The sequence below is a fragment of the Talpa occidentalis genome, unplaced genomic scaffold (genome assembly GCF_014898055.3).
Source record: "Talpa occidentalis isolate TD23 unplaced genomic scaffold, MPIMG_talOcc4v2.1, whole genome shotgun sequence".
Classification (NCBI taxonomy): domain Eukaryota; kingdom Metazoa; phylum Chordata; class Mammalia; order Eulipotyphla; family Talpidae; genus Talpa; species Talpa occidentalis.
In genome coordinates this window covers 46,409,201-46,422,328 of record NW_026555331.1, presented here as the reverse complement: position 1 = coordinate 46,422,328, position 13,128 = coordinate 46,409,201, and the positions used below count along the sequence as shown (strand labels likewise).

The 13,128-nt window shown below is 31.9% G+C and overlaps 1 protein-coding gene across 2 annotated transcripts in view; it reads left to right on the top strand.

Moving 5' to 3' along the window:
* Positions 1 to 13,128, top strand: part of ZC2HC1A (zinc finger C2HC-type containing 1A) — a 45,397-nt gene extending 32,269 nt beyond the window's left edge. The window contains exons 8-10 of one of the 2 annotated variants that reach the window (XM_037505025.2): positions 2,945 to 3,061; positions 6,457 to 6,564; positions 10,701 to 13,128. In XM_037505025.2, the coding sequence (XP_037360922.1) occupies positions 2,945 to 3,061; positions 6,457 to 6,564; positions 10,701 to 10,866 (391 nt within the window). In that variant the 3' untranslated portion in view covers positions 10,867 to 13,128. The remainder of the gene's footprint in view (positions 1 to 2,944; positions 3,062 to 6,456; positions 6,565 to 10,700) is intronic. The other variant, XM_037505017.2, reaches the window with a different exon arrangement.

Sequence of the window (13,128 nt, the reverse complement as noted above, 5' to 3'; positions counted from 1 at the left end):
CACCAAAATCAATACTTTTGATATGCCTTAAAACACCTTCCTTTGTTTTCCCTAGCAGTGGTAAGACTATCTTTGCTTCTAAGTGGGTTTACTGTTGCTCTAATTTCTTTCATACCTTGGGTGTACAATAATTGTCATTACTTAAAGTAAAGTCTTCAGACTTTAAAAGAAAAACAGCATAGAAGCACTATAAAAGTATTGATGTCAATACTTCCATAATGGCTTACTATCACATTAAAAGTATATCTCTCAATTGTTGTGAATTTAAAAATACATAATAATGTGAACTTCTCATTGTATTTTCTCAGCATTTATTTATTTTCAAAGTAACTGCACGTGTAGATGATATAAAAATTCATTTTGAAAATCAACAAAGTGTATTTTTTCCATAACTTGAAACACCTAACACCTTGAAGTCAAGGCAGAATGGCATCTGTACTTATTTTATTCATTTCCTTAAGTCAGTTACTGATGGTTTGCAAGTTTCAGGAAAAAATAGAGAAGAAACTCCAACAAAATAGCATCAATTGGTCAAAACCTTCACATTTCTTTTCAGTATGTCTCACCACTTTTACAGAGAATTCAATTTCTCTTAAAATACCCATTTACCATATTGCTGCTTTGACTTCAATGCTACTGGAGGTTGAGGGGCAGAAAAGGAGGTTGATAGAAAAGGAAGTGTTCATATTTATTAGAATAGTTCATATGTATTAAGATAAATAAGAAGGTGGCACATGAAAATTGGTCTGCTACATCTTATGATCTGGATAGTTTATTGAAACATTTAAATATTTGAAAGGTCTGTTTGTAAACTAAAACTTTTTAAATTTATTTAATTGTTGCAACATTGACTTATTTCATAATATTTAAAAATGTATAGTTAAGATTATGTATGTGCATTAATATATTTCTACATATATAATATTACATTATATACATGTAATATTGATTACATTATTTATAAAGTTTTTATTAATGTATTTCTACTTTGATAACAACATTGTGTGACAATAGAATATTATAGCAGAACATAAACTTAAATAATTTTACCTTCAGAATAGCACTAATTTTTAACCTAAGTTTGAATTATAAATAAATACATACATTATATAAGTAGGTAGATAGGTAGGTAGGTAGGTAGGTAGGTAGGTAGGTAGGTAGTGTAGGTAGGTAAAAGAGAAATCGATCAATCCCATTAAGTTTTATTAGCAGATATATGGTACAATACTATAGGTTCCCACTGAAACTTGCCTTTCAATTAGCTTTTCAAAATCTGAAAATACTTGGAATATATGTAATATTCCCATTAGATAATTTTATGTAGATATTTATTAGATTCTGTACATCTCCTTGAATTGAACTTTGTGGTATATGTAAAATTTGAGTAATACTGTTCCTATTAGAAGAATCTGTAAAATACTTTTTAAAAATTTTTTCTAGTTCTGTTGAAATGTAATTGACATATCATTGTAATAATTAAAAATTTTCTACTCTGTTGCTTTCAGGAACTTTTTTTATGAGAAAAGAATTAAGATCTTTTATTCCTTATTCCAGAACCACAAATACCTTTTATAAGATAACCACCACTTAGAAAAATGTTTTGATAATTGTTAAGCAGTTCAAAGAAAAATCTGATTTGTTATTTAAAATTCCAAACAGGTGAATTTTGCAATAATCTTTTACAAATAAAAACACATCAAAATTTAATCTCAGATATTTTAGAATATATGTGTAATATATATAATTCATGAAAGCATTTTAAAAAATTTTTAAATGTGTTACATAATGTAATATAAGCACCACCACAGCAAAGTAAAAACATAAAAATGGATAAAATGTGTTGCTCCTAGAGACCCTTATAATGTAGAGAATTTAAAAGTTTCTTTGTAGATACTGAACTCCATACGAGATTCATGTCTTTCTTATTTACCACTATATCCCCGGAATATAGCACAGTGCCTGACACATAGTAAATGCCCACGTTTTATAGTCAATGAGTAATTGAAAAAATTCATGAGCAATTAAACATTCCCTTACAATAAAAAAGTATACTTTAAAAATTAATAATGATGTGTATTTAAAATAGTTCTCCTACTTTCACAATTTAATTTTCTCTGCTCCCTATTATGAGTGGACATTGTTCAGTAACAGTATATGATTCAGTTATTTGTTGATATAAACAATGAAATTTTTACAAATCTGTAGTTCCTTCTCTCAGCCTCTAGATGGAAGTCCTTTATACTTTATATTTTTGGTTAGCGAAAAAAATAGAGAAAGCTTCAAATGGAATGACCATTTAACATTTTTACATGTGATTTCCTCCCCCAACACACACACACACTTGCCATCCGTGTTTTTTCACATAGGATCATGTTTTATTTTTCCCTGAAAAAAATCTTAGAAATACTCATTATTTGTTTGAAAGTCAGATGGGATAAAGATGTAAATATATTGTTTATTTGATTATATCTGTAATTTTAAAATGCAGATTAAATCATAAAATAATAGACAAAAATTCTGTGAATTTAGGGAAGGGGAAAAGTTAGATTACTTGTAAATTCTGTAAGAGCGAGCATCAGATCTCTTATTTATCAGAAAAACAGCTTTCAGTTTACTTCTGTGAATTTTATTTCAAAGCTGTCTTTGTAGATATCCTTATCCTTCATTGATTCTATTGCCGTGTTGCATATAATATGGCACTTATTTGGATGCTCATTAAAACTAATAGGGTGACCTGCATAGTGAGAATTTTCATTTCTAATAATGTTGTATGAAGTATGTGAACACTCTTTTTGACTTTTAATCTTTACCTTGGCAGTCAGATTATTATGACTTGAGGGCTAGATTACTGATGAACCAGAAAAACAACTTTACAAAAAATTTTTATGTAAGGCAACAAACAGTAGCAATCTCCTTATGGGTACACCTTTATATATTTTAATAGTAAGATGGACAAGTTAGGCCCTCCACTTCGTACTGGAAGACATGTGCAAAGGTTGTATGACAGTGATACAAAGTCAGACAGTACCATCAAAAGACATGAGTTCTTGCCCATTTACAAGTAAGTATTTGTACCTCAGTTTGGTTGATCTTTTTATTTTCTTGCACTCTTTATATAATGGAATACTATAATTTGTGCATTCCATACTTAAAAAAATCTTATTTTAATCATTTTAGGTCCAAAAATGCTGAATAAACTTTTAGGACTAAACACATTTTGATTTTTTGGTGAACATTTCTATAGTCCTTAAAAAATGCTGTTTTTAGGGCCTCCCCGGTGGCGCAGCGGTTGAGCGCTGGGTTGTGAAGCTCCTCGTGGCCTCTGCGGCGCCGGATCGATCCCCGGCTGCTCCCCGGCCACCCGAGGAGGGTCCCACATGGTGCGCAGACCTCTCCTGCCACCCACTGCTCCCCTCAGCAGTGTACTTCGGTCCTTCTGCCTGCTCTGCTCCCCGCTCTGGCTCTGGTGAATTCTCTCACCCTCCCACGCTTCTGACTGTACCCAGTGCTTGTATAAACAAACAAACAAATAAATAAATAAATAAAAATATATGCCTCTAAAAAAAAAAAACTAATAAAAAAAAATGCTGTTTTTAGTTCATACTTTTTATTCCAATTGTTTTAATTTTTGGAAAGTAGAAATAGTCATCTTCAAAGTTTTTCTTATGAAATCTTTTTTTAGGAGTTATATTTTAAAAGGAAGAGTATAAGGAATATTGTGCCATATATATCAAATAATACTGCTAGATCATCTTTCATAAATTATTATAAAAAGGCAGAGGAAAATATGATGAATTATTATAAAAAGGCAGAGGAAAAGTTCCTAGAAAACAGTCACAAGATCCTAAGTCTTTTAGTTACTTGGATGATTGTATATTCCACATAAAGCAGAGGACAGGTATGATACTGCCAAGTACACTCCCTGTCTGTACTGGCCTAGCAACCTGAGAAGACACGAGTGTGGCAATGGTAATCATTTTGGAACTCTTCCCTATAAGTCTTTAAAGTTTACTAGTTCAGGCCTCTATCCAAAATCTAGCCCTCATATTTTAAAGTGGTGAAATTAGTATCTAATAAGTTAAATTACTCATGAGTTTAAAAATGTATTAGTAAGCACACTTAGTTAACTTTTAAACCAAGGCCTCCTGTAATATTTTACTTACTATGTATGAGAAGTAGCAATAAATTTAACCAGATACACAATGAAATAAGGATAAATCTTTAAGATATCAGTGGCAACCATAATTTTTAACTTCTTAGTGATAAAGCCTAGAAGGAACGATTTAGGCCCGAAGCCACTTTTCTTTGTACATTTGCTATCTCTACCCTGTGAAGCAGATATCAAATAATTACTAATAGTAAGATAAAGTACAATTCCAAAATTTAACCTTCTTTTATTATTCTTTGGGCTGTAGTAGGCAGAGTGCAGTTATAGAAATGGGTTAGCACTTATAAGATGCTGGCCAGGAAGAAAAATGTGTTGATAATGTGAGAGAACAACATATTCCAAATGCTAATCAAGACAGATCTTCCCAGTCATTTGCTCTTGACAGATTCTGCCTCTAAGAAGATGTAATGAAACTACATGCTAGACATTTAATAATAGTACCTATTATTGGTAATCTCATTTTTTCCTCTAGTGTTAAATTACCCCTATGTTGAATATGTGTGTGTGTATGCATGGGTGTGCTTGTATTATCTATATATACTGTTTGCATGTTATATGAAGGCAATAAGATTTCTAATAAAACTTGATTCCAGAGGGGGAAAAAATGTCTCCTTCTAATTCCTTTTATAACTCTCACTGGAGGAAAAAACTTTCTTTGGCAATGGTATTTTAGAAAGGAATTCCTACAAGGGCACTAGAGGGTTATTACCTGGTGTATTATTTGGCATGCAGTGGGCATTTGAAATAGATGTTGTTATTACCTGCCTGCATTAGGGGGGGTAACTTTAAAATTTTAGGAAACTCTCTTCAACTTCGCTGGATAAGTAGAGGAAGAAAAATTTCAGACAAAGTTTAAAAAATTTTGATTCAAAGGAATTTTAAGAAATATTCTTATTCATACAACATGACATTGCTTATTATGAAATGAAAGTAACTGACTAAATCTCTAAATAGGGGGAGGAAACTAACATTTTATTGACCGTCTGACCCCTGAGTCATCAACTTAGTAGTTGTGTCATGTTGGGTAAATTTCGTAATCACTGTTTGCCTCATTTGTAAAATGGAGTTATTAACTGTACTTACTTCATAGATTATTTTGAGAATTAAATAAATTTACATATGAAGGCAATTAGAAACATAACTGGCATATAGAAAACTCCATTATATAAATGTTAATTTGTAGCAGTAGCAATAGCCATGGTTGTATTAATAGTATTAGCTTCATCATGATCCTAAATATTTAGCTAAATTATAATTTACATCTTTTAACTTCTTATGAAATAGGTAACGTTAGTCACATTTTGTAAGGGATGGGGGATATAAGCACTATCACAAAGCTGATCAGTACCATTCGGGATTTGAATCCATTTTCATCTGAATCCCAAAGCCTATCTTTTACCATTAAGCTATTATTTAGCCTTCTAAGCTTTCTTTGCATCCTGAAGTTTCAAAAGGGAATTCAGAGATGATCTAATCCAAACTCCACTGATACACATAGCCCAGTAATGAAATTTCAGTCCAGTTGCTGAAATGAAATCTTTAAATGGAAAATTATATTAACTGATTTTAATTGCTATTGCTAGGAACTGATTTGCATAAATTGAATATTCTCCTCTTAAATTGTCATTTATGTTTCATTCTTTTTTTAGAGGTATCACCTACGTTTAATATACAAATATTCAAAGTATTTAACAAAACCCATCCCTATTTTTGAGAGACCTTTGGATTTAAACTTTAAGGGCCTCCCTAGAGGCCTAAGGATTAAGACTCAGTGATATCACCCTTATGACCTGAGCTCAATCCTGGCCAGGGAGCTAACCCACATAATGGTGCAGCAGACCTCTTCTGTCTTGCCCACTGATCCTCTTAGCAGTATATTTCAGTACATCTGCCTGTTCTCCACCCAACTCTGTTTCTGGTGACTCTGCTCACCCTCCTCCCCACACTTCTGGCCCACACCCCAGTTCTTCTACATGAAAATAAAAATTTATAAAATATAAATATACTTTTAGAAACTTAACCTTTCAGAATGATTAACTTAGAGATTTCATGTAAGATATATATACATGTTTTAGTTCATTTTATATACTATTAGGATAATAAATGCAAAAATCTTTTGGTTTATTCTTAGTATTAATCACTGTTATTTTCAGATCTAAAAATTTGAACTTTCATCTTTTGAATTATCTAAAGTTTCTGTTTTTTCTAATTAGGTAAATAAGAAAATTGAGAATTAAGTGCTTACTTTTCAATAAGTTTTCATGATACTGTCTCTTCTTTACTTCTAGAACTAACTTCAAACCTCGCAATTCCACACCACCTAGTTTGGCACGAAATCCTGCCTCAAGTATGCTTACAAGCAAAAGGAAAACATATACTGAGAGCTACATAGCCAGGTATGTTTAGCTCTGCTATCCTAATAACTAAAATAAAATTGAGTATATATAGTTTTCCAATGATGATATACAATAAATAGTATATCAGGATATACATTATAAAGCTAATTTTTCCTTTGTTATATGACTTAATCTGACTTTAAAGTTGTACACTAAAGAAATAGTTTGGACATAAATATTTTCCTGCACCTTGTAGTTATAATTTTATTACTCTAAATTTGTTCATTTCCCACTGGATGCATTTGTGTTTCTTATGTCTTAACTACAGCACAGTTATTTTCACTCTCTGTAAATTGAATAATAGACTCTTTAGATCATTGTTATTGTAATTTTCTGCAAGATTTTAATACATCTAATGCATTTAAACTCCCCCAACTGGGGTTATGATAATCCTTGTACATCCCTTTCAAACCTGTCACAATATTTGCACAACTTTGACATTTAAATACATTGTCTGTTTTTGTTATAAGCATATAAATTTGTCTGTTAAAGATATTTTTAAATATATCCCAGCTTATTCCAAAAATTTAAGAAGAGGTGCATAAATCCATGCTACAAATAAGATACATTTTACATGAAATGTAAAAGTTCCTTCAAAAGAAGCTCATGCAAATGATTTCAAACAAACTAGAAAATTAAGCACAGTTATAATCCTTATCAAATCTGAATCACTAACCAAACTACCCCTGCTTCCTACCACACACCCACATACACAGGTGCAAACATGCAAAATGGGCTTCTGATAATTTTACATGGTAAGTTCTACCAAACTTTTCGAGGGGTGGAAGGCAAAAAACAACATTCTCCTCAACTTCGGTCAATTCTTCACCCTTTCTGACTGTAAGTGCATGTTTGTACAAAGAGCTGAAGAGACTCAACAAAAACAAAGTAAATAATCCAGTCAAAAAATGGGCAGAAGAGCTAAAAAGGAACTTCTCCAAAGAGGAAATGCAATGGCCAACAGGCATATGAAAAAATATTCAGCATCACTTGTAATCAGGGAAATGCAAATCAAAACTACAATGAGATACCACCTTACACCAGTGAGAATGGTACATATTAAAGAAAACTAGCTACAACAAATGTTGTCGAGGATGTGGAGAAAAAGGAACTCTCCTGCACTGCTGGTGGGAGTGCAAACTGGTCCAGCCACTATGGAAAGCTATGTGGAGATACCGCAACCTGCTAAAGATGGAGCTTCCATATGATCCGGCAGTTCCACTCCTAGGTATTTACCTAGAGGGCACAGAAGCATTAATTCAAAAGGGCACCTGCACCCCTATGTTTATAGCAACACTCTTTGCAATAGGTAAGCTATGGAAACAATCCCAAATGCCCAAAAATGCATGACTGGATCAAGAAGATGTGGTACATATACACAATGGAATATTACTTAGCAATCAAAAAAGATAAACTCATGCAATTTGCAGCAACATGTATGGAGCTGGAAGGGATCATGCCCAGCAAAATAAGCCAGAAAGAAAAAAGAAAAATACCGGATAGTCTCACTCATAGCAGGAATTTAGAAAACCTAAATAAGGGACCAGGAAAAAGACTAATTATAATAAAGTAAAAATCAAAATCAACAAGCAACTATAAACCAGAGACACACTACGGGGGTAGAGGGGAGGGAGGAGAGGAGGGATTAGGGTCAAAATAAGGGGGATGGGAATTGTATGGGGAATATAACCAAGATGAAAATGCATAGATTGTGCAAAAAATAAAAAATGATATAAAAATATATCAAAGAAAAGAAAACAAAAAATATTTAAATAAAAAAAGTACAAAGTACAAAAAAAATAAAATGTTTCAACAACTTGAGACTCAGGACACTTTATATTTAAGCCAGAAAATGAGATGATTCAATATTACAAAGTCTACCAGTATAATTTAGCACATCAATAGATAAGAGATTTAAAATATTTGTCACTATTGATAAATACAGAAAAAAAATAAGATTCATGATAGATTTTTTAAATGGTCTTAGAAAAATTAAAATAGAAAAATTTGTAGAAAATTAAACTGATAAAATGTCATTACTAAAATAGTATCAGACTCATATTAAATAACATGTAAGAACCATATTCTCTAAATGCACAGGAACACAAAAATGTCATATAATCATTTCTACTGTAATAGAGAATCTAGCTAGTATAGTAAGACAAGGAAAAGGATTTAAAATTGAAAGATGAAAATAAAATGTAAAATTTATTTACGAGGGCCTCCCCAGTCGCGCTGGGGTGCAGCCTCTACAGCGCCGGTTCGGTCCCTGGCTGGTCCCCGGCCACCGGAGGTCCCACATGGCGCGCAGACCTCTCCTGCCGCCCGCTGCTCCCCTCAGCAGTGTACCTTGGTCCTTCTGCCTGCTCTGCTACCTGCTCTGGCTCTGGTGAATTCTCTCACTCTCCTGCACTTCTGACTGTACCCCCAGTGCTTGTATAAATAAATAAATAAATCTTTAAAAAAAAAATAAAATAAAATTTATTTACGAGTAACATGACTATATCATATATTTGTATATATATTTATGTTGCATGTAAATATAATATTTTTATTCATTAATTTGTCTCTTGATGTTCTATATAGACTGTCCCCAGTAGACAAATCAATGAATAAATAATAATGAAGTATTTTTAATGAATTTGTTGCATTTGAGATCAGCATATTGAAAGTTATTGTAGTCTATTAACAATAAACAGAAAATGTAGTTTTTACCCCAATCCCTTGGTACCACTGATCTGTTTTTTTGCCTCTATGGTCTTGGCATTCTGATACATCTTATAAAAGGGATCATATATGACTGTTAAATCTACCAGTGTTGTTGAGGTTCATCTAATTGTGTCATGTGTCAGAACATTGTTCCTGTTTGTTGAACAATATCCCATTGTGTTTTTTATATTACAATTTACTGATGCATCGATAGATGGATCCCTGGTGGATTTTATTAGAAAGTTCAATGTTTCTTTATACTTAAAGTACTTAAATAAAAGAAGTGTTCAAATTGGGAAGTATCTCTGAATTCTCCAATAGCTATTTCTGGTGGAAAAAAAATTGTTTTTAATGGTATATTTATAATTCTATCAGCAAATAAGATTTCCCTTCACATTGACTTAAATATCATGTCTGACTGAACACATGCAGGAGAGAATATAACAATGTTCTTTGGAGAATCAAATAGCTATTCTTCCAGTTAAATAATGTTTCATAGGTGGCACAAGCGGTTGAGCGCCATGCTGTGAAGCTGCCTGCAGCCTCTGCAGCACCGGTTCGATCCCATTCGGTCAGGGAGGGTCCCACATGGTGCAGCAGACCCCTCCTGTGGTGCCAGCTGCTCCCCTCAGCAGTGTATTTCAGTCCATCTGCCTGTTCAGTTCTCTGCTCTGTCTCTGGTGAACCCTCTCACCCTCCCGTGCATCTGGTTTGTACCCCGGTTCTTGTATAAATAAATAAATAAATCTTTAAAAAAAAGTTTCATGAGTAGAAACTGAACTTTCCCAATGGTTGCCTTCTGTAATGAAATCCTTATAACAACAAACAATTTGCTCTTCACTTTTGTTACAGTGTATATGTATAGTTCTTGTAATTTTTGTTTTTCCCTCGTTGCTATGTTTTGTTATTAAGACCGGATTTGCTAGGGTATATAGAGGGGATTCTTGAATATTACATCAAAATGAATCAATAATAAAATGAAATAATACAGTATGGTTATTATTATACCACAATCCTTCTGATAAAGAAGATCTGTCTGGAACCTGAGACTTCTATCTTTCCTCAGGATAGATTTCCAGTTTCCTTTTAATAAATGGTTTTGCAGAAAGGATACTATAAATTTCCATCCTGTTACCATACTACATAGAACAGCGGGTAAGCATGAATGCACTGGTCATGAAAAATTCTCCCAATAAGGATGAATATAATGCCAAAGCAAACATTTAGAAATGCAATAATTACTGAAAGAGATTTTTTTTTTAACCAAAACTAGAGGAGTATTAAAAATGAGATTATGCAGGAGGGGGAAAATGAGATTAAGCAAGTTTTTAGTTATACTTAATATGAATGCTTCTTTTCCTAAAGGTTATAGGTTGAAAACTACTGATTTAGACTTTATGTTTCTACTTTTTTTTTCTGTTCTTCAGGCCAGATGGAGACTATACATCTTCACTCAATGGTGGAACTATTAAAGGCATTGAAGGAAATTCTTCTGGACACTTACCAAAATTCTGCCATGAGTGTGGGACTAAATACCCTGTGGAATGGGCAAAGTTTTGCTGTGAATGTGGTATTCGAAGAATGGTTCTGTGAGGAAAATCCTAAAAGAAAGAGCTAAGTCCAGAGTTTATGACTTGCTGCTTAGACAGCTAGAATACTTCCTCTAGTTATTTTATGCTAAAATTCTTCAAAATACTTTTTTCAGCAGGTTTTGGAGCATAATCCTTTGGCTATGTAATGTATGTGTGTATATATTTGTGTACATATACTGTATATAATAAAATACCTGATACCCAACTGTGCCATTCAAGGAAATATTCACTTATCTGTCAGAAAATAGTTTTTTGTGGAATCATTAACTTCAATATTATTTTACTGTTGTTAAAGCACATTAAGTATACCGCCACAAATTCTAAAACCCTAATGCTTTTTACCCTTCAAACTTTATGATGATTATTACTTTGAGGAAAAAATCAGAATAAATATTTTACTATTGGTGCCTATTCGGGTCGTATACTAGGATGGGATACTTGGAACTCTGAATGGGAAGAGAGTATTTTTGTTATGATTAGTTATATAAGATCATTTTGCTGTAGAGCACTTCAACAATTCAGTTTTTTTTTTTTTTAAAAGAGAAAAAGCTTTTAGGTCGACATTGCCAACTAATTGTTGTATTATTATATAATTTAATATCTTTACTCATTCTTCAGAAATGTAATTATACGATTTCCTTTTCAGAGATACAACACTGAAAATATAAATGTATCTTATTTTTGTTCTGAATGATTTTTTAAACCTTTATATTTGTTGACCACATAATTTTTCTACTTCCAATTTCATCTTTTTCTTCTCCATAATCCTACATCTAAGAGTAGTTTCAGTTTACTGTTTCATTTGTGAAAAGGTTGAAGATAAAGCTATTTAAGATGCACATAATTCTTTGCAAAAAAAAAAAAATCTTACTACCATATACCTGAATTTAGAATTTAGAAACAAGTGTTTTACTGGATTTTGAAACAAGCTGCCTCATTTAATAAATATTAATTATGGTAATTAATCCTTACTTCAGGGCATGCAAGTAAAAGTGCTTAGATTTCAGCTATTTCAAATGTAGTTAGATACAGTTAAGAGTAGCTTAAGAGGATATCTTAATTTTTCCTACTCATATTTTCTTTTTAATGTTTAATGATGAAACACCTTTCACATTATAAAAAGTCACTGGAAAAATGTATTGTTTTAATGCATAACTGATTTGTAATGTATTTAAACACAAAAAAATCATTTTCTCTTTGAAATACAGCTTTTAATCATCAGCTCAGTGTAACATAGCATTTTTGTAGATCTCTGATTGCACAACCATATTCTGTAATTCAGTAGTAACTTCTGTTGAATCAAACCTAACAGAGTTTCAATCTTATATTTTAGGCAATTTCTAGCTTCTTGTTTATGATTCGGATCATCTATAAGAATCAACGTAAAAATTAATGGCTTAGAATTTGTTTTTGAAACTTATCTATCTTTATACTTTATAAATTTTCATTAGTTTTTTTGCTTTTTCAGTTTCGGAAAGGGATATAAACTTCATGGAAATTATAATTGTCATTTTCTTATAGTTTCTTCGCTTTTAAAATTTTTGGTGTCTTAAAGTCATATTGGTTAGAAAAAAGTGCATCATCTATAATAAGCTGTAATAAATTCAGGATAATAATGTACGGATTAGATTATGAATTTAGTCACTTATGTTCTTCATCCGACACATATCATATGAAGAACTTTAAACTCTTGTTTTATTTAGAAACATTATTTTCTTTCAAATATTTTTTTAAGACCATAAAATTTTTATCTGCCTAAGGAAGGGATAGATAAATGAGTTTAAAGAAAGTGGCACATGTTTGTTTCTCACTGAATTTTATAGGTTCAATTAAATGTATAATGTACCTTATGGAGAATGAGTTGGTAAGAAACCATCGAATTCCAGAGTCCAGCTATTATAAAGTAAGTAGGAGAAATATATTTATGAATAATGAAACATTGTGACAATGTATTTAAGTGCATATATCACTGTCATATATTGTTCTCACATTGGTTTGTTGTGCAATAGTTTCATTTTTATTAAAACTTCAATCTATGCATCATTTATCTTAATTTTATTTATTTTCGCAAGTACTTGCCAGTTTGATAGAATAAAGAAATGGTTGTAAGCTTAAATTTAAAATGTAAAAATTGCTCTTGTATTCTGAAAGTTATTAGCTTGCAAAAGTAAGATGATTATGGCTGCTGTTGTGTCTTGTTCACTGTTTTATTACAAATAATGTCTCATCTTTGAACCTATTCAATAAAGACATGAAGCAAAAA